The sequence below is a fragment of the Egretta garzetta genome, unplaced genomic scaffold (genome assembly GCF_000687185.1).
Source record: "Egretta garzetta isolate BGI_Z169 unplaced genomic scaffold, ASM68718v1 scaffold228, whole genome shotgun sequence".
Taxonomy (NCBI): domain Eukaryota; kingdom Metazoa; phylum Chordata; class Aves; order Pelecaniformes; family Ardeidae; genus Egretta; species Egretta garzetta.
In genome coordinates this window covers 336740-354526 of record NW_009260758.1, presented here as the reverse complement: position 1 = coordinate 354526, position 17787 = coordinate 336740, and the positions used below count along the sequence as shown (strand labels likewise).

The window sequence follows — 17787 nt, the reverse complement described above, 5'->3', positions numbered from 1 at the left end:
AGTTTAATAAGAGAAAATAATAATAATAGTAATAATGAGAATGGTAAGAGAATATACAGAATATACAAAACGAACAATGCACAACGCAATTGCTCACCGCCTGCCGACCGATGCCCAGCCCGTCCCCAGCCGTGATCGCTCCGCCCGAGCTGCCATCACTCTCCCCGCAACTGACTGACCCCGCCGAGCGTGACGTTCTGTGGTCTGGAATAGCTCTTTGGTCAGTTGGGGTCAGCTGTCCTGGCTGTGTTCCCTCCCAGCTTGTTATGCCCCTGGCCGAGCAGGAGAATCTCAAAAAGTCCTTGAGCAGTCTAGGCACTACTTGGCAATGACTAAAAACATCAGTGAGTTATCAACATTCTTGTAGTACTAAATCCAAAACACAGCACTGTGCTAGCTGCTATGAGGGAAATTAACTCTATCCCAGCCGAAACCGGGACAACAACCATTACATATTCTAGCAATGAAATGTGAAGCATTGGATGTGAAATGCAATGGCCAAGATTAAATGAGTTGTATGCGGAAAAGACTGAAGTGCAGGGGGGGAGACTGCTGAGGAGATCAATATTCAGGCAGAAAATAGGTTAATCGTTTGGGGAGGAGATTAAAACATTAGGAGCTGGTTTTAGAAGACGATATATAAACAACTATAATACAAGAAGATTTTAAAATAAAGCAACCCAAGAAATGCTGAAGTTGATAGTAATACTTCATAGTAAGTATATTTATATCCTTTATATACTGATAAATACTTAATATTTATATTCTCTTAAGTAGAAATACTTCAGAAAGGAGACGTGTCTAGAGAACTAAATGCTGTTGAGCACTGAGAGCTAGATCGTTTAGTATTAATGTCAGTAAACCACACCTGCAGTGTCTTCAGAGGCACATGGTGTCAGAGGATTGCTGGTGTGGTGCTCCAAGAAGCGTTTGTAATGCCAGGAGGCGAGGAAGACCGCAGCTGGCCATAGCAAATATGAAAACTGTGAACACAGTTAATGTTGTGGGGCTCCATTTATCAAATGGGACACTCTCCGCTGCTATGTGTTATGGCTACTGGCATGATAGGAATTTAAGGACATGAGTCCCATCGGGGCGGGGGGGGTTGGTGTTGGCAGCGGGAACGAGCGCGCCAAGCCCCGCACGGTAGCACCGAGGGGTGGTAACACGGCTGGGACGCGTGGCCCTGGGGGGATTCGGCTGCAAAGGGAGCTCTGGGGGCACCGTCCAAGCAGGGCGGGGGCGTCCAGGGCTTGGTCAGTCGGTGGGAGGCTCTGAGAGAGGAGAAACCCCGGGTGCCTTTGACACTGCCCACTGACCCGTTCCTCCGGCTGTTGGTTGGCGGGGAACGGGCGCCTGATGTGGTTGACCGGGTGGTGTGTTCCCAGTGCCGGTGTGGGAAAATGGGAGGCAACGCTCGCTGTCGGGCACAGAGCTTCCTTTGGAAGGGCTGTGAAAGGGCTGCAGGGTGGTTGGGTTGAGGTGGGAGCGTGGTCACGAGCTGTTGCCTCGACAGCAAGGCAGCCTGCTGGAACGGGCTTCAGAGGAGAGAGTTGAAGGGGAAAATGTATGTGTGGTACAGCGTTAATTTATTCAAAGTTGTCTTGAAGATGGGCCTCGCTAGGTTCATCTGCGCTGGTACTGAGCAACACTGATAACGCCCCTTGCTCTGAGGCTGAACTGATAACCACAGTAGATCTGGTACCTTGAACCAGACCTGTATTTAGAAACAAAACAAAAAGTTAGTGGAGCTGAAGAAGAGGGGTACTTGGTAGAGAGACTTGGCGACAAGTTGAAGGAAGATGGCAACAGCAAGTTTCAAACTAGAGGGAGATACTCCACAGCATTTTCCAAGGACCTGCCATTGGACTGGTGATGTTTAGTCTTTGCGTGTTAACATGGTTCATGCAAAAAGTGCTAATGTTTCTTGCAGAGCTGCTGATAGAAATAGAGATCAGTTATTAACAGGAAGAGCAGATGAGATGGCATCATGAGGAACCAATGGAAAGTGTAATGAACTTCAGCAATATGAAGTAAAAGGTCTGATGGTTTGTAAGTTACTAAATCTCTCATTTCTGAGGAGAAGGTGGTGCTGGGTGTATACTAGCTAGCGTCTGGGTCACGAGCTAGCAGAGTTACATGTGCAGGGAAGGGTAAGAGTACTTGGTGATGTATCAGCAGAGAGTTCCAGAAGAGCCAGGGGAAACTTTGGAGACCTTCCCCAAGGCTCAGGTGAGATCTCTTTCAGGATACTGCCATCACTCGGGTGTTCAGGAGGGGTGGATTTGAACCGGGACGTGCATGGGTAGCTGAGAGAGGTGTCAGGAGGAGAGTTTGTCTTATTTAAGATGACTGTAAGAGCTCTGGTCATTTTGCTTGGCAGAGAGGGCCTGACTGACACGTGAATCTGTGTGAAGAGTGGTGAAAGGAAGGAGAGGAAAAAGCTGTTAAAAAAAAAAAACAAAACCAAAAAACAAAAAAAACCTTCTTGCCTGCTAAAATAGACCATCGTATGCGTTTCTGCTAAAACCTGAAACTAATGCGAGAAGCAGCTTAGTTTTACGTTAGCAGTACCAGCAACATGGTATCATGGAGAAGGACCCCTTCCTTGAGCTCCCGATGCATCTTTAGAGACCCCCTTAGGTGCCATTAGTCTCATTTTTGCAGCCAGGGAAGATTCTTGGCCTTCTGGAGCGACAGGACCCACCGATGCACGGGGTCCGTGGTGCGTTTCTCCCCTCTTGCGCAGAAGCTGGTGTGTGCAAGGGCTCTACGTGTGCTTCGGCTTATAAAATACTTCTCACTGCTGCAGTGGAATTGTGGCTGTGCGGTGAGGAGGTCACGGCTGTGGAGCTGAACGTGGCAGCGACGAACAGAACTGAAAGCAGGAAGTGAGGAAAACGTTGGTTTTAACCGAAACAGCAGCTAGGGATCTGTGCGACGTGGCTGATGGTGTGTTGGCTAAACAGTTGCCTTCCTGTCCTCAGGAAGGCTTGGTGTCCTAGCCATGCCTTTTGAGGCAGTATATCGCTTTTTTTCTTTTTTTCCCCTCAAATATAAGACTTCTGGTTCCTAGAGTGTGCTGTGTTTCAGAAGCTTCTGCATGGAGAAAGCCTCTTTTGCTCTTTATTTGCTCAGACCAAGCATGTGAATGCTTTCCCACCAGGTCGGGGTAATGTAAAGAGCAGGCTGGCTGGCACACGGTGCTCTGGTGGCTAAAGAGCTGGGTAGGTTCCCTGTACACCCAGCCTTATCACGGACTTAGGCAAGCGGAAACCTGTGTTTTCCTTCTGTGTTCCTGAATTTACATCTGTCTCTGGATAGAGTGGAAATCCATTGCTGAGGTACCTACAGAAAACTGGCACGAGGGAACTCCGGGGCATGGCATGCGGTGTTGAGTCGAAAGCCCGGAAAGTTGGCTTCCCCATGTCAAATAAATGTCAGATCAGAATTCATCATTCTGCAAGTTGTGTTACCTTTGAAGCTAAACTTAACTGCTTAAGCTATCAGTTTAAGAGTTAAAACACTCAGTGTGCTAGACCCCAGAGTTTTTAGACTCCTGCTTTAAGAGATCACCCATGAGGCTGACGTTGGGGGTGGAAGAGCACGTGAGCGCATTGATTAGTAAAACGGATGAAAATATATCTTTGTGGATTTCCCTGTTTTAAAATATTTTTTAACAAACGCACTTTTACATGTCAGTAGGGTGGGTAACTTTCTGGAAAGTCTTTTTAGCAGGATTCTGTTCTGTATCTAGTTAATACGACTGTCGGTCTAAAACGTGAACTGACCATTCTCTTCCTCAGCCCTCTTCTGAAGCAACAGTTAGACAAAATAGCTTTCTTTTTATGTAAAAGGTGATGGGAAACTCCTCGGAATTCCAGAAAGCAGTGAAGTTGGTGATTGACACAGTTTCGTTTGATAAAGACTCAACAGTTCAAGTTTTTGAGGCAACGATCAGGTACGTCGCTTGAAGTTTCCGTCTTTAAGAAATACCAGTAACAAGGTTAAAGACTTGGTGCGCACACACGGGAGAACCACAGTAAAATCATTGATAAGGATGTCTTTGGTAGGCTTTATTCCATAACTCTGCCTTGAGCAAGTTGTTTTTTCACCTTTCGTGAAAGTATTCCATCCTTTCATAATTAAAACAATTTTAACGAGTCACACGTGACCTGAAGCAGTGACACCATGGTAGTCTCGACTGTGTTTGGCTTGCAGCCTGCTACTTTTTTGCTGTTGCCGCTCTTGCAGCAGCGACTCAGATCTGTGTGCAACAACCAACCCTGGTTTTGGTTTCCTTCTATGGACCTTCTGCTTGCTTTTACTTTCGTTTTAGATGAAAAAACGGGCCTGTCTGTCTTGGAGAGGAGTTTAAGATACCATCTGATTTTTTTTAAATGGCTTCATTTTCTAAATGTCTTAAGCTGTGTTTATTCAGTTGCTGTTTAACTTGGCTAGGCTTTCTTTTTCCTGAATACCGAGTTTATATACCACTCTCGCCGCCATTTCCAGGGGCAAGGAGGTCTTCACTCATAAATAGGTACAACTTGCTATGTTGTAAGGAGCTACTGGGTTAGGTAAATTCTGCGTAACCGGATTTCAGGATTACCGTGGGTGACCAGCAACGTGCCTTCTAGATGTTTTCACCACTGGTGGGGAGAAAAGGAGATCTTTGTGTAGTGCCTGTAGGGTGCACACAGTAATAATTCTGCTAAATGTGATACTGGTAAGGGTTTAGCTGAAGAACTAGGTTCAGATCCAATTTCAAAACTGAAGATCTTTTCCTTTTCCCATAGGGTTTTGGGAAGCCTGCTTTCTGCCCACATAATAATTACAGATACCAAACAGCCTTTTGGTGATATGACCATCAAGGATTATGACAATGAACTGTTGCATATGGCTCATGACCTAGCAGTGAGACTACTTCCAGCCTTTGAGAACACCAAAACGGGAATTCCATATCCTCGGGTGAGTGGGCGCATCAGCACGGTGGGGAATTAATGTAAAAGCAGGAATTCAGCTGTCCCACAACTCGAATTCTGTGCCCTATGCACGCGCATACGTGCACTTGGGGAACTGAACCTGCTCTAAGTTACATTAAGATTGGGGGCGGGGACAAAGTACGCTAAGTTGCGGTGACATGGACGATGTATAAGTTGCTCCTTATGTCTAGTGAATGTTTTCCTTAGGCTGTTTTTTCACTCTCTATATGTTGTTCAGTATGGGTCAGTAGTCATTTGTTTCCACGCTGTTTGGCTGGAACGTGGCCTGCCCCGCGCTTTCTTCCTATATATCATGCAGCAGCAAACAATGCTGTCATTAAGAAGGTTAACAAGAAATACTTGTAAAGGCAAATAGCCTAGGAAAGCAACTTTATTGGTGACGTGGTACTAAGGTAATCGTGCTAACATAAAACTCATCTGCAATATTTGTCGTACTGGGCTTGGAATTTGTAATTTCCTTGAGTAGTGCTCAGTGAGCACTCAAGAATTCTTGAATACCACATTCTCTCGTTTTAAGCAGATGCAGTTCATGAGGAGAAGGATGTCAGTTCTAGTGGAAGAAATCTAAACTGTAAAAACTAATTAGCACTTGCCTGACTACTTTTTAATTTCTGGCGACAGCAGCACTGCTTTTCCTCCAGACCTGTCAGGCTGTAGAAACGTGAACTTTCACTTCTGTTCAGAGTCTGGCGAAGCAGCTGAGGTTGGTGTAGCTTCCCTTCAGCCTTTTTGTTCCTTGGGGAAGTTGAGCATTCGCTGAGGATGCTCTTGGTTTCGGGAGCACTAAATGAGGGGAAGCGGTACTGGCATCACCTTTGGAAGAACCTGAACGTTTAGTAGAAATGATGAAAAAGTGGACTGCAATTTTGGAAGGATTAGCAAGAGTAGCAAAGTTAGGATGGTCCACCTTGAGCATGGTGTTATAAAGTTGGAAGATGAATTGCAGCCCGCCTCCTTGCTCTTAGCGCCCTCTCTACCTGCTTCACAGGTCAATCTGAAGAAGGGGGTACCTCCAGACAGCAATAACGAAACTTGTACTGCAGGAGCCGGTTCCTTGCTGGTGGAGTTTGGTATTCTTAGCAGGCTGCTTGGCGATTCCACCTTTGAATGGGTGGCCAGGAGAGCTGTCAAAGCACTCTGGAGTCTCAGGAGCAATGACACCGGACTGCTAGGTAATCTCGTCTGAGGTGACGCGATGTTGACTGGCTCCACGTTTTCGCTTACCCCACTCTCCTGTAGCAGAACGCCGTCATGCTACAGGTTTCTCTCATGTATCGTAAATTTTGTCGATCTGCTTCCTCTGAGGCTGTTAAGTCACGCTCTCCTTGTCTACTCGTGATTTGTGTTAACCAAATGGCACTTGGTAATTGCGTAAGAAAATGGGAGTATCTGAATGACTTGTGGGATATGAAACTGAAATTCTTGCAGTTGTGTCCCCATTAATATAATTTAGATTGGCAGATGACTAGAAGTACTTAAAGCAACTGCGTGCGTGTGCTAGTTCCTCGGATGAATGCACTGTAACACTTTATTTTGATGGTAATCTTTTGATCGTTCCTCCTTAAGACTTTTTGAAGATGTAATATTTCTAAGTTCTAGTTCTCAATGACTTTTCTCTGATGTACTTGGCAACTTCAGGCTAAATTTGTTGTCTGTTCTGAAAGGAAATGTTGTGAATATTCAAACTGGCCATTGGGTTGGAAAGCAAAGTGGACTGGGAGCAGGGTCGGATTCATTCTATGAATACCTTCTGAAGTCTTACATCCTCTTTGGAGAAAAGGAAGACCTGGAGATGTTCAATGATGCTTATCGGAACATTCAGAACCACTTAAGAAGAGGGTATGTTCTTTCATATAAGCATCAGTTCCTTAAAGCAATGAGGACTCCAGCAAGATATGAGAGATTGTGCACTGTTTTGTGTCATGGCCTAGAAAAATCTCTGTTCTTTTTATTTTCTCTAAATAATCTTGTTTCCGTCGTAGTCAACGTGGAAATAAAATGTAACATTCCCTTCAGTCCTTAGTCAACTGATCAGTATTAGCATTATTGGTGCAAAGAAGCTAAACTGGTTACTGCCCAACTTAGTAAACATTAGGCCGAGAGAAGGCAAAGGCCTGATCTTACCTACCGTGACTTTTTGGTAGAGATTCTGCTGACATAATTTTAGTATATGTTGTGCATACCGGTATGGATTGATTTTTCTGAGAGCATGCCTGACGTTTTGGTTCTCTTCAAAATGGCTTTGAGCCTAGCACAACAAATCTGCGGCTCGTTCTCTGTGCTGGTGGCAGTGCTGTGAAATGAAACGTGCGTTGTGCTCTTCTGAAACAGTGAATATTTACACACGCTTATTGTTACTTGGCAGTCGAGAAGCTTGCAATGAAGGTGAAGGTGACCCTCCTCTGTACGTTAACGTAAACATGTTCACAGGACAGCTGATGAACACGTGGATTGACTCTTTGCAAGCCTTTTTTCCTGGACTACAGGTAAGCTTTAATTCCGTTAAGGACCAAACGACACAGTAGAAGGGGTGTCAGGAAGGCTCATTCTAATCCTAGGCTATGAATGAGTCTAAGCATCTCTTCCGAGATGAGCTTCAACCTGTGGGTTTGCATCTGGCTGCTCTGATAAGAGAGTCTTAGGGTGGTTCAGCTTCTGCATCAGCATAGCAATACTGAAAGGCTTGGCCTGCTCTCTGCTAGATTTGAGATACTTTTAACTTTCTTCACTTAACCTCAGCATTTGTATACCATGCTGTGAGTCTGAGCTCTGCTAAAGCTTTTAGTGCAAAGGAATTAATACATGAGCTTTTTTTTGGGGGGTTGTGGGTTTTTTTTTTTGTCTCCCCTTATGAAGGGAGCGTTTTTATATACAGCACGTTCTTACACAGAGTGAAAAGCAATTTGCAGGCTTGCAGTATTAAGCGTGCATGTTTTCGGCTGCTGTTATGCCCAGGTATTGATAGGAGACGTGGAAGATGCTATCTGTCTCCATGCTTTTTATTACGCCATATGGAAACGATACGGAGCTCTCCCAGAAAGATACAACTGGCAATTGCAAGCCCCGGATGTTCCCTTTTATCCTCTGCGGCCAGAGTTAGTGGAGTCCACTTACCTTCTTTATCAGGTACTTGACTTTTCTGAGCTTACAGCTCATGTTTTGGCAACAGCGGTTTCATTCAGAGAGTCACTTTTTCTACCCCCAGTCTCTGGCCTGCTAAAATTTGGTGCCTCTGGATCTGCCTGTTCTTATATGGAGGTCTCTGTTTTGGCGCTAGATGCAATGTGGTGGCTATGTTGTTTGCTTAACAAATAGCCTTTTTTATAAGAGACAAAAATGAGAGTAAGCAACCTTTTCAAAAAATAGCTGGCAGATTTTTACAAGGTAGAGACTTGTTGACTACTTAATAGAACTTGTTGAAGTAAGTGTAATAGCCTTCCTTGCTGTATTGTCTAGGCACAGTCTCCAACTGGCAGAAGATAAGAGTAAACTTAAATAACTTTTTGACTGCAAGAAAGCTATCAGAGAGTTTGAATTTACTGCAAGTTTTATTAGGGTTTGCGCTAAAGCAAACGTGAGAAGCTTGCACAGAGTAATCCAAGTCATGTTCCTGCAAAGATAAGTTTACTGTAATACACGAGAATCTGATGCTACTAGGCCTTTGTAAGTGTTATTTTTACAAGGTTTTGAAATTGCTGACGCTAACTCTTGTCTGTCTTCCTTACTTAGGCCACAAAGAACCCTTTTTACCTTCATGTGGGAATGGATATTCTGCAGAGCCTGGAAAAATACACAAAAGCAAAGTCAGTCTTCAATGTTCTTAGTCTTCTCTCACTGCTATAGACATATATTTTATTATATAACTATTATATAGAATCCATCTGCCAAATGTCGGTAAACCAGAGAACACAACCCTCCATGAAAGCCACAATTATTTATTGTGCAATTATTTTTCTTATCTGAAAATTAAATTATAGTCCAGTGACAACTTTATGCCTTCAGAATTTTATAACTACCTTTCAGAATGCATTCTTGATGATCAGTTACTAAAAACTGGTAAAATTAGTAAGTTGGTTTTTTTTCCTATGGATCCTGCAAGAATGCTTCTAACCTTGTGGGCCCGTGATTTTTAACTAAACTGGAGGGATGGCCTCTAAGATAGGTGCTGTGGCATGTCGGGTTTCCTCTCAAGGCAGTCACAGTGAATCCTGACTGCAACACTGAGTGGTGCAACTTCTTGCAAGACTCAGAGGGAAGATAGTGAATTTTTATTCAACTGCTGCTATTTACGGACTTTGTAGATAAGTCTGTACTAACCATAGGACAGTACAAGACGGCGCCGTTCTGCAGTTCAGTGGGATTCAGATGCTGTGTAGGGGGTTGGCTGGGAGAACTGCAAGTGTGACAGCTTGCAGCTCCGTTATGTGTTAAGTGTGGTGGGAGGGAAGAGTAGGTAGCTCAGGAAGAAACCTTTGCTTGAGACCGGGCTTCTGGATCTGGGGTTCTCGTGTGCTCAGTGTGGGGAAATGACCTGTTTTGTGCAGGGCGCCTTGAGATTATCTCGCATCTTTGAGAGACTCTTAATGAATCTGCACGATGGCAAAGGTGAACCGCAGGCTCGGTGATTACAGTCTCATCAGCATACCAGAAACCAATAATCAGTGCTTACTCGTAAAAGAGACTTGTTTCATTTTAACTTCACCCCTAGTGACAGTGGGAATGGTCTGAAGTTAGGGAATATCTAGGGAGTGCTTTGAGATCAGAATGCGGGGGAACTAAACCCAAACTGACCTTAAATCTTGCAGGTGTGGCTATGCCACGTTACACCACGTTGTAGAGAAGACGAAGGAAGATCGAATGGAGAGCTTTTTTCTCAGTGAAACATGTAAATACTTGTACCTGGTACGTACGTGTTCTTCATTTCAAAGACGCTTTTGCACGCGCTGTGCACAAACACGGCAGAGCGAGGGGGCAGGGCGTTGCTAACTGGAATCTGTGCTGTGTTCTGGGGAAGAGAGGGGTTTGGGTATCAGAGTGTTTCAGAGAATGGGCTGCTCTTCTTTCTTTGGCCCTACCCTCATCTTGGAGGTTTGGGCAGCTGCTGGCTGGAGAGCTGGCAGCTCTTTCGGGGGGGGGCTGGAAAGGGGAGGCAGCACGGCTGAAGGAAGCTGCTGCTCAGCTCTGAGCTAAATTACTGCTTGTAGCCATTTTGCCTGCCTCGCAGCAGCCTCTGAGTTCTCCCCATCAGGTTTTGGCAGTCACAGGAGAACACACTTGAGCCAGCACTGCTTAAGCCACTGTTCTCAATCTCCTTTAGTGCAGAAAAACAAATAAATCTGTGACTGAATGGAAACAGTGGATGCCAGCCTAGAAATGCCTGCATGGTGCAGCTTAGAAAAATAAGGGCAGTTTAAGTTGTGTGAGAAGTTTTTCCTTTGCTCTCCCCTTTTAACTGTTAAAATAAATCCCTTGCGTTAAAACTATTTATTTCCATTTGTTCTAACAGTAGTAACCCATTTAGCACTAAAAGCCATGCTTTTTGTGTGATCCTTCAAATGCGTGAGCCCGTGCGTGTTAATGTTGATGGGATGTGCAGAATGTTGCACACGTACTGTAGCTGTCTCTCCCATCTCTTGTTTAGTTGTTTGATGAAGAGAATCCACTGCATAAATCTGGAAACAAGTATATGTTTACTACTGAGGGACATATTGTGTCTGTGGATGAGCGTTTTCGTAACTCGCTGTGGCAAGACATCCTCCCTGGAGAAGAGGACAGCGCGGAAAAAATTAAACCTAACGAATTCAGAGCAGTCAACTTCAGTTCTAACGTAAGGAATACACAGGGTGTTCCTGGCTGTGTCACTGGAGAAGGGATGTATGCTGAGCTGGGTTGGGCAGTACAAAAAGAGCTGTTTGGAAGTGTTACTTCAGGGCTCTGCAGTGTTTCCTTTATAAATGTCAAATGCCTGAGAGGCTCCCTTGTGAAAAACACTTCCAGTAGTGGAATGAATGGATTGGGATAATGTGAGAGTGATTATGTGGAAGGTGAAACCTGTCCCCTTTTGAGTATTTTGCAGCAATTCGTTTGTTCTTTGTTAATTTCTTTCCAATTATTACTCCCTTCCCCTTTTCTTTGCCATTAAAATCTTCCAGTGTTGCTGTGATGGGGAAAGAGAAAAGCAGAGGGTCATTTAAACAGAGCTTTTTTTTTTTTTTTCCCCCCTCAGAATGGTTCTGAGGCGTGTAAAGGTGACCTTCGCTAGGCATCAGCTGAGTACAGAGCTATGGATCCAGTGCCTATCGCCAGCCAAATTAGACATGTTTGTAATACAGAACAATTTTTTTAGATCTCTGTGAGTAGGTTCTAGCATGGTTCCTTCCCTCCTCCCCCCAGTCCTGCAGAAAAAGAGCATTACTTCAAAAAAACATTCACAGTTGTCATAGTGAAGGAAGCCTCAGTTGAATAACAAGCTGCAGTAGTTTGGCGTGTGTTTGGGAGCTTGCAGCCCGCGCTAAGGAAACACTCGCTGTTCATTTGTGGTTTGTGCTGTAAATTTGCAAAGAGCGAGGGAGAGTCGGGACCGAAGGGCTGTTGGGTACAATTTTCTGTACTGGGCAGAAATCTATGGTTACTGATGCGGAGGCGCCTGCTGGATTACTGAGGGTATGGGATTGCCTGGTTTTGTATTTCAGTTCTTTAAAAATATTCTCATTTCATTAACAGTGTAACAGAGTTCCTGATGAGAGGAGATACTTGCTGCCACTGAAGAGTAACTACATGAGACAGATTGATCGAATGGTGGGCTTGATCTGAATGGTTCTTCAGAATAAGAATTACTTTTATCATGTGTCAGGAGGAGCCTGGGATTTGGCTGTAGGCGTTCCTCTCCTCTTCAGCTACACACCTGCATACGCTGAGTCACTTGGGTGTCCCCCATGCTTGTTAGTTTTCGATTATGGACGTGGAGGGAGATCACGTTCTCTCTTCTGAACTGTGGTAACTCCGTGTGCCACCTGAATAGAGATGTCTTGTTTTAAAACTTCCTATGAAAAATGTTGTTGCAAATGAAGGCTGACTATACTTTTAAGAAAAAAAAAAAAAAAGAAAATTGGCATGTGCCACTTAGCTACCTCTTTGTAGCTGTGTTACAAATGTCCCTTTAGAAAAGGGTCTAGTATTTAATTTGAAATGATCTTAGGATTGGGGAAGGGATGGGAAAGTGCAATTTCTTACACCAAGTTTAATCATTGAATTATTCTGACTAGCAATACACAACCTTAAGTACTACTCAGGTAGGAACCCGCTGGTAATGGGTTTTGCTGAAACAAAACCGCTGTATCTAGGATCGTATCTTGAAAAGATAACTCCTGACCATATAAGAAGCTACCAGTATAGTTACCATGTCCCTCGTATACACAGTCGTATAGAACTGCATGTTTGCAGGAGCCTGTGGCTATAGAAACCAGTAATAAAACAAATCAGGTGCCTTTTTTTGTAAGTGAATGGGGGGGAGGGAAGGGGAAATTGCAAAGCCACTCAGCTGTGCAAGCAGCTACCTTTATATAGCTTAGCTGAGCAGAAGTTCCCAAAGTTTCGTTGTTTGCCATGTATCTAGTGCCTTTTCAGGAGAGATGCTGCTAAGGACTGGTGTGACAGTACACGAAGAACAAACTATTTCACATTCCTGACAGCATTAATATGTTCGTGCCTTAAGTTCTTCACTAGCAGGAAAACCTGAGCTTGCTTGGGAAGGTGGATGAAGTATTTCTGATTAGCTGGTTACAAAATACAGTGGATCCCAAATTAACTTAAAAAGTAACTTAGGTTTGAGATGAATTCTCCTTTCTTTTTTTTTTTTTTTTTTTTTTTTTTTTTTAAGATACTGGAAGAATATCAACTGCTGTGCCCATCCCAAAGAATACTCGTGGGATGGATTTATTCTCAGTTTACTCAGTCACAGGGCTGGCTCTGCGTCACCCTGGGGATGGCGTTAGTGGGAGGTCGGAGCTGGCAGCATGCCAACTTCCCTCTGCCACGAGACAGTTTGGGACGTGCCATCCTAACAGGGTCGCGGCGGCGGCAGCTATCGATGCCGACCGCAAACTGTGCCTTTTGGTTCCAGTGAGGAATGGTGAAAAAATGCTGTTGCTTCGTCCCACCGTCTTGAACTACAGCTCAGATGTGTTTGAGGAATAGCTGTCTGTGAACTTTCAGGAAGACAGCAGTTAAATTCAGGCAGAGCTGTCGTGGGATGAAAACAAACTGAGGCCAAAGCAACTCATTCCAAATATAACACTTGGGTTTTTTTCAGTGGCTCCCCATTGCTTACGTGCTTTTGGCTATGGTTGAAGTAGCTGAATGTCACTGTTGGGTCAATTATTTTTAAATTAAGGGCGTACTTGATCTGCTGTATTTTCACCTTCTTAGAACAACATTGGTTTTCATAAACCATATGTTGCAACTCAAAACATTTCTACTAAATATGAAGTTAGTGCTGAAGAGGTTATTGTTTGAATCTTTTAGCATATAGATGCATCTCAGGGACTTCGTTGTAGAATCTTCTATTCCATGATAGTTGGGTCTCCTATTCAGGCAAAAAAAAAAAAAAAAAAAAATCCTGTCTTCTTAGTCTTACTGTGTCTGTTTTAAGGGGGGAAGGGTTGGAGGAGGGAGAGGGAAATATGTTAAGATTTCCCAAAACATTGCAATAGAATCGATTGCCTTGATCTTTGAGGCAGCTGGCAGTGCCAACCCCTGTAGAATTGGCTTTGCAAACCTATTACTGGAATGTCTTAGTTGCCTATATCAAAGCAAAAAATAAAGTCAAGGTGTTACGATCCAAAGAGGTATTGGGAGAGGTTCAAGCTATGGCTTCTTAACCAGTAAGCGTTGCCTGGGCTTGCAGGTACGCTTCAGTTTGCACGCGTTGTAAAGAAGCGCAGGAGGACGCGTAAAGGGGAGTGCGTGCTGCTGACCGAGGGAGGCAGAGACAGCAAAACTGTCTGGGCTTTCCGAAACGCTGCCGCTGGGCCAGATCTTCTAATTGTGGTTCTGAAATCAGAAGTGCTTGGCAGCGTGGAAGCCAAACACTGTGTTCCTCAGCCAGCCGTTTAAAATCATGGCGTAGCAGACGCCGGGACGGACGTTGCCCTAGGGGTGTTGGTGGCTGCTTCTGGCAATGGTTTTGCCCTGACCCGTGTTTTAGCTCTCTGAACGTACCTTAAATGCCTTGCAATCCCCTCTCGGTGTCTTGTGCCTTCTGAAGCACCTGTAGCCTGCTAAGGCTTCCAGCCAAGTGTTATTATGCACAGAAATCTGTTTCAGAGTTTTCCTTAGAGAATGACATGACTGTAAAGAAGTTGCAAAACTACTCTGCCGGTGGGCTTTGTCCCTCTTCTGTACTGCCAGAAATAGCGAGAGGTGGCCGTAGCACGGGAACGGCGCGGGCAGGGAGCGCAGCCTTTCGGCCCTTAGCGACTCGGGGCGTTGGGTGCAGTGCCAAGCAGCGTACGGTCAGCTCCTCGTTAGAAACCGCATTGAAATTTGTGTTGCCAAGGTGATCCGACAGTTGTCTTTCCATAGGAGCAGTTTTTGTCTACAAGGAGACTGGTGCTGACGAGGTGGTAAAAGGCTTTGTATTCTTCAAAGAGCCGATTTTTCTCCCTCTTTGTTTTAAAAATGCTTTGATACGTTTTTACTCTGTAACGACAGGGCGCACGTTATGCACTAAAATTAAAACTTTTGTATAAGTCAGTGGTATCAAAATGAAATTGGTAGCAAAATGGAATTGGTAGCACTGCTGGAATAACTTGCTGAAACAGACTTTTGTATTTCTCAGTATAATGTGCAATATAAATTTTTCTTAATTAAAAATGCAATGTATGCTTAACTGTTGTTCTTCCATGAAGTATTTAATCGGGGATGGGAAATTTTTAAGAGGACCAAATGCTCTTTGATGAAATGTCCTAGATTTTCAAAACTGAGCTTAAATTTTACAAATCTGCATTAAAAATGGTATATTTGACCACTTCTGTGTGTGCTTTTCTTCTAGCGTAGTTCTTGTAAGGCCGTCACGAAGCTTGTGGGCGATCTCCCAAATGCAGGGAAAAGATGAATTGGTGTGTGCGTACCTGATCTTTGCCGTGCGGCAGGCAGGAGAACCTCAGCAGTTGAGGGTGACCTGGCAGTAGGGGTGAGTAGAGGGAAAACAAACCCTCCGGCTGCCTTCAAGCACATTTGTGGCTCTCGTTCGGGTTCTCCGTGGCTTGGCCCATCTGAAGAGCTTGAGACCTCTGACTTCAGCTACGGAAGTCCCCGATCAGTTCTCTAGTTCTGGAATTCTCTAATTCTGGGTTCGGTGTCTGTGGCAGTCTGGCTGCGTGTGGAGAGCGTCTCTGACTGTGCCCCAAAGCGGGTGGGCTTTCACTTTTCAAAGAGGGTAGAAATCACTTTTTTGATGAGCCGGCCTTAGTCATGAACTGTTGCAGCTGAGAGCGTTGCTGGCTATTACAGCAAATACCACGTTACCCCGCTTCTGTAGAGGTTGGGCACGCTGCTGGGTGTTTTGGGGAGGAAGGAAGACACTGCCTCAACCAGAACTTAACAGTTCCTGGTCTCCAAGGATAACTCGGCTCTGTCTTTGCCTTAGACCTGGGAACGCATAATTGAGGTGTGCAAGAAATAGCTTTTATTTTTCCTGGGGGAAATGAGATTTCTCAAATGTTCCTTGCAATAGCACAGAAAAGAAGTTAATGGTTTGGAGAAGGGATCACTCTCTGGTGAGGGCTTTCTTGCCAGCTTCATCTGCCTTGGTCACTAGAGATGAGCTGCCCTCTTATGTATGCTGGATTTTCATCTAATTAGAACAAGGGATGGCTGCTTATGGCAGGAAAATAAAAAAACCCCATACCACCCTGCCTCCAAAACAGCTTCTTTCTTCTCCCCTCGTTCCCCTTTCACTTCCCCTGTGTAATGATTCGAGGGGCAGCCTGCGCTGAAAGCAGTGATGTGACATGGAATGAAGAAATGAAGTGTGGTGGCATCAAGCTGGTGAGCAGGTAACGGAGTCCAGGTACTGATCTCCCTGCTGGCATTTCCTAACGACGCTTTCTCCAAGCTGGTCCATGAAGAACCTCGTGCAGGTAGGAATTCTGCAGAGAACCATGCTGGGCTCTTTCCACTCTGTGGGTGACCGCACCCTGGGAAATAGCTCATGCTGTGTTTGAAAGCAGAGGAGTGTGGGAACAACCTACCTGATCATCAATGTGATTTATTTATTTTTTTTTTCCTCCTCCTCCTGGATTTTTCTCTTTGATTCTGTTGTTTTCTGTTTCATAGTCCTGATTCAAAGGCTGTCGAAGCTGACAGGGTGCTTTCTGTTGTCTGTCTTGATCAAACTCCAAGTTACAAGGAAACGTCTGCTGAACACGAGTGACGGGGTTTTTGTAATGCTTTTGAAGTTCCTCGGAGTTTTTGGGTGGTGAGGTTTTTGCCCATCTAATGCCACTTTTGCTGGATTCAGACGTCCAACTCTCAATTCTGAACCAAGCGTAAGTGGGCTGAAATCCTGATTTTTGGGGAAAGCAGCAGAGCTCTAGCGTTGTCGCACATTTACCAGCAGTGTCACTGCCCTGAGCTGCTGTTTGCTGCCTTCCCTTCCCCTCCCTTGCTTCCTTACCTGCCGTCCGATGGCTGGTTGGTCGTGGGTTACGGCTCTGAAGTGGGACTGAGCGTTTTGAACGTGGTTTCTCTTAAGCCCACACTTAAGAAAATACCTCAGAAAAGCCACTCTTCCCATTCTCGGTTGTCTGGCAGATTTGAGTACAGTAAGATCATTTGTGATAAAAGATCAGAAGTCCAAAAGCATGCATGAGAACTCGTCTTTTTTCTTTTTTTAGGGTATAATGCATCAGGGTAGCCTAGTATTGCAGCTAAAAAGCAGTGACTTCTGGCCGCTGAGGACAAAGGTCTCTGGCTCGGGTTCCTGTGCCTCCGGTGGCAATGCTGTAGGTCTGATCTGCTTCCACCAGAGACCACTCTTGTGCCACTCTTTGAAGATTTGGCTGTTGCATTAGCAGCAAGACAACAGCAGTATCTTGTTGGAGGTGGAGTGTTGGAAAAGGTAGGTTTACAGCTTTGTGGAGCACTGCTTCTCCTTGGGGGGGAGCTGCGAAGTGTCGAGGGAAGATGAGTGTGAAAGGCAAGGGTGTGGTGTGCTGCCAGCAGCCCGCCCCGGCCGCACCGATCCCTCGCCGCGCCGCTCCCCGCGGGCACGGAAAAATCGTCTCTTCTAGTTCCTAGGGCCGTTTACCTTTGTCCTTGCTTGAAGCTTCTTTAGAGAGAAATTTTGTTTTTCAGATCACCGCTCGTGTCGTTTATTCACCCAGAAAAGATCAGCAAGTGTTCGCTGAAAGCCGCTTTGTACTACTTCTACCTTACTTTAACACTGATGAGAAGGCCGTTTGATTGGAAAGACTAGACTGAAAAGCATCTTTTCCTGACCCCCCCCCCCCACCCCCTAAAATAATGCAATTTTTGTTGCCTTAAATTTTGCATGGCTATGGAAGATGATGGCCTGGGAGAGCTTCTCTAGCCTCCTTAGCACAACTTGGCTCTCCAGTGACGAGAGCTGGTTGCTCCCATTTTCCGGGAGGAGACGGCCGGTTTGATTCTTACCACGGTGATTCTCAAGTTCTGCAAAGCCATTTTTTATTCCGGTAGTGCTAATAAGGGGGGAAAAAGGTACCTGTACGTCCCAGCCCGTGGCTGGTGAAGACCCACC

At 45.0% G+C, this 17787-nt stretch overlaps 1 protein-coding gene across 1 annotated transcript in view; it reads left to right on the top strand.

Annotated features, from left to right (window-relative positions):
* The window catches only part of EDEM1 (ER degradation enhancing alpha-mannosidase like protein 1), a 15273-nt gene extending 265 nt beyond the window's left edge, over positions 1-15008 (top strand). The window contains exons 2-11 of the mRNA XM_009645988.2: positions 3858-3961; positions 4800-4971; positions 5995-6178; positions 6671-6845; positions 7372-7492; positions 7962-8132; positions 8736-8809; positions 9812-9908; positions 10648-10833; positions 11730-15008. Coding sequence (XP_009644283.2) covers positions 3861-3961; positions 4800-4971; positions 5995-6178; positions 6671-6845; positions 7372-7492; positions 7962-8132; positions 8736-8809; positions 9812-9908; positions 10648-10833; positions 11730-11819 — 1371 coding nt within the window. The 5' untranslated portion in view covers positions 3858-3860 and the 3' untranslated portion in view covers positions 11820-15008. The remainder of the gene's footprint in view (positions 1-3857; positions 3962-4799; positions 4972-5994; positions 6179-6670; positions 6846-7371; positions 7493-7961; positions 8133-8735; positions 8810-9811; positions 9909-10647; positions 10834-11729) is intronic.
* Positions 15009-17787: the final 2779 nt, after the last annotated feature.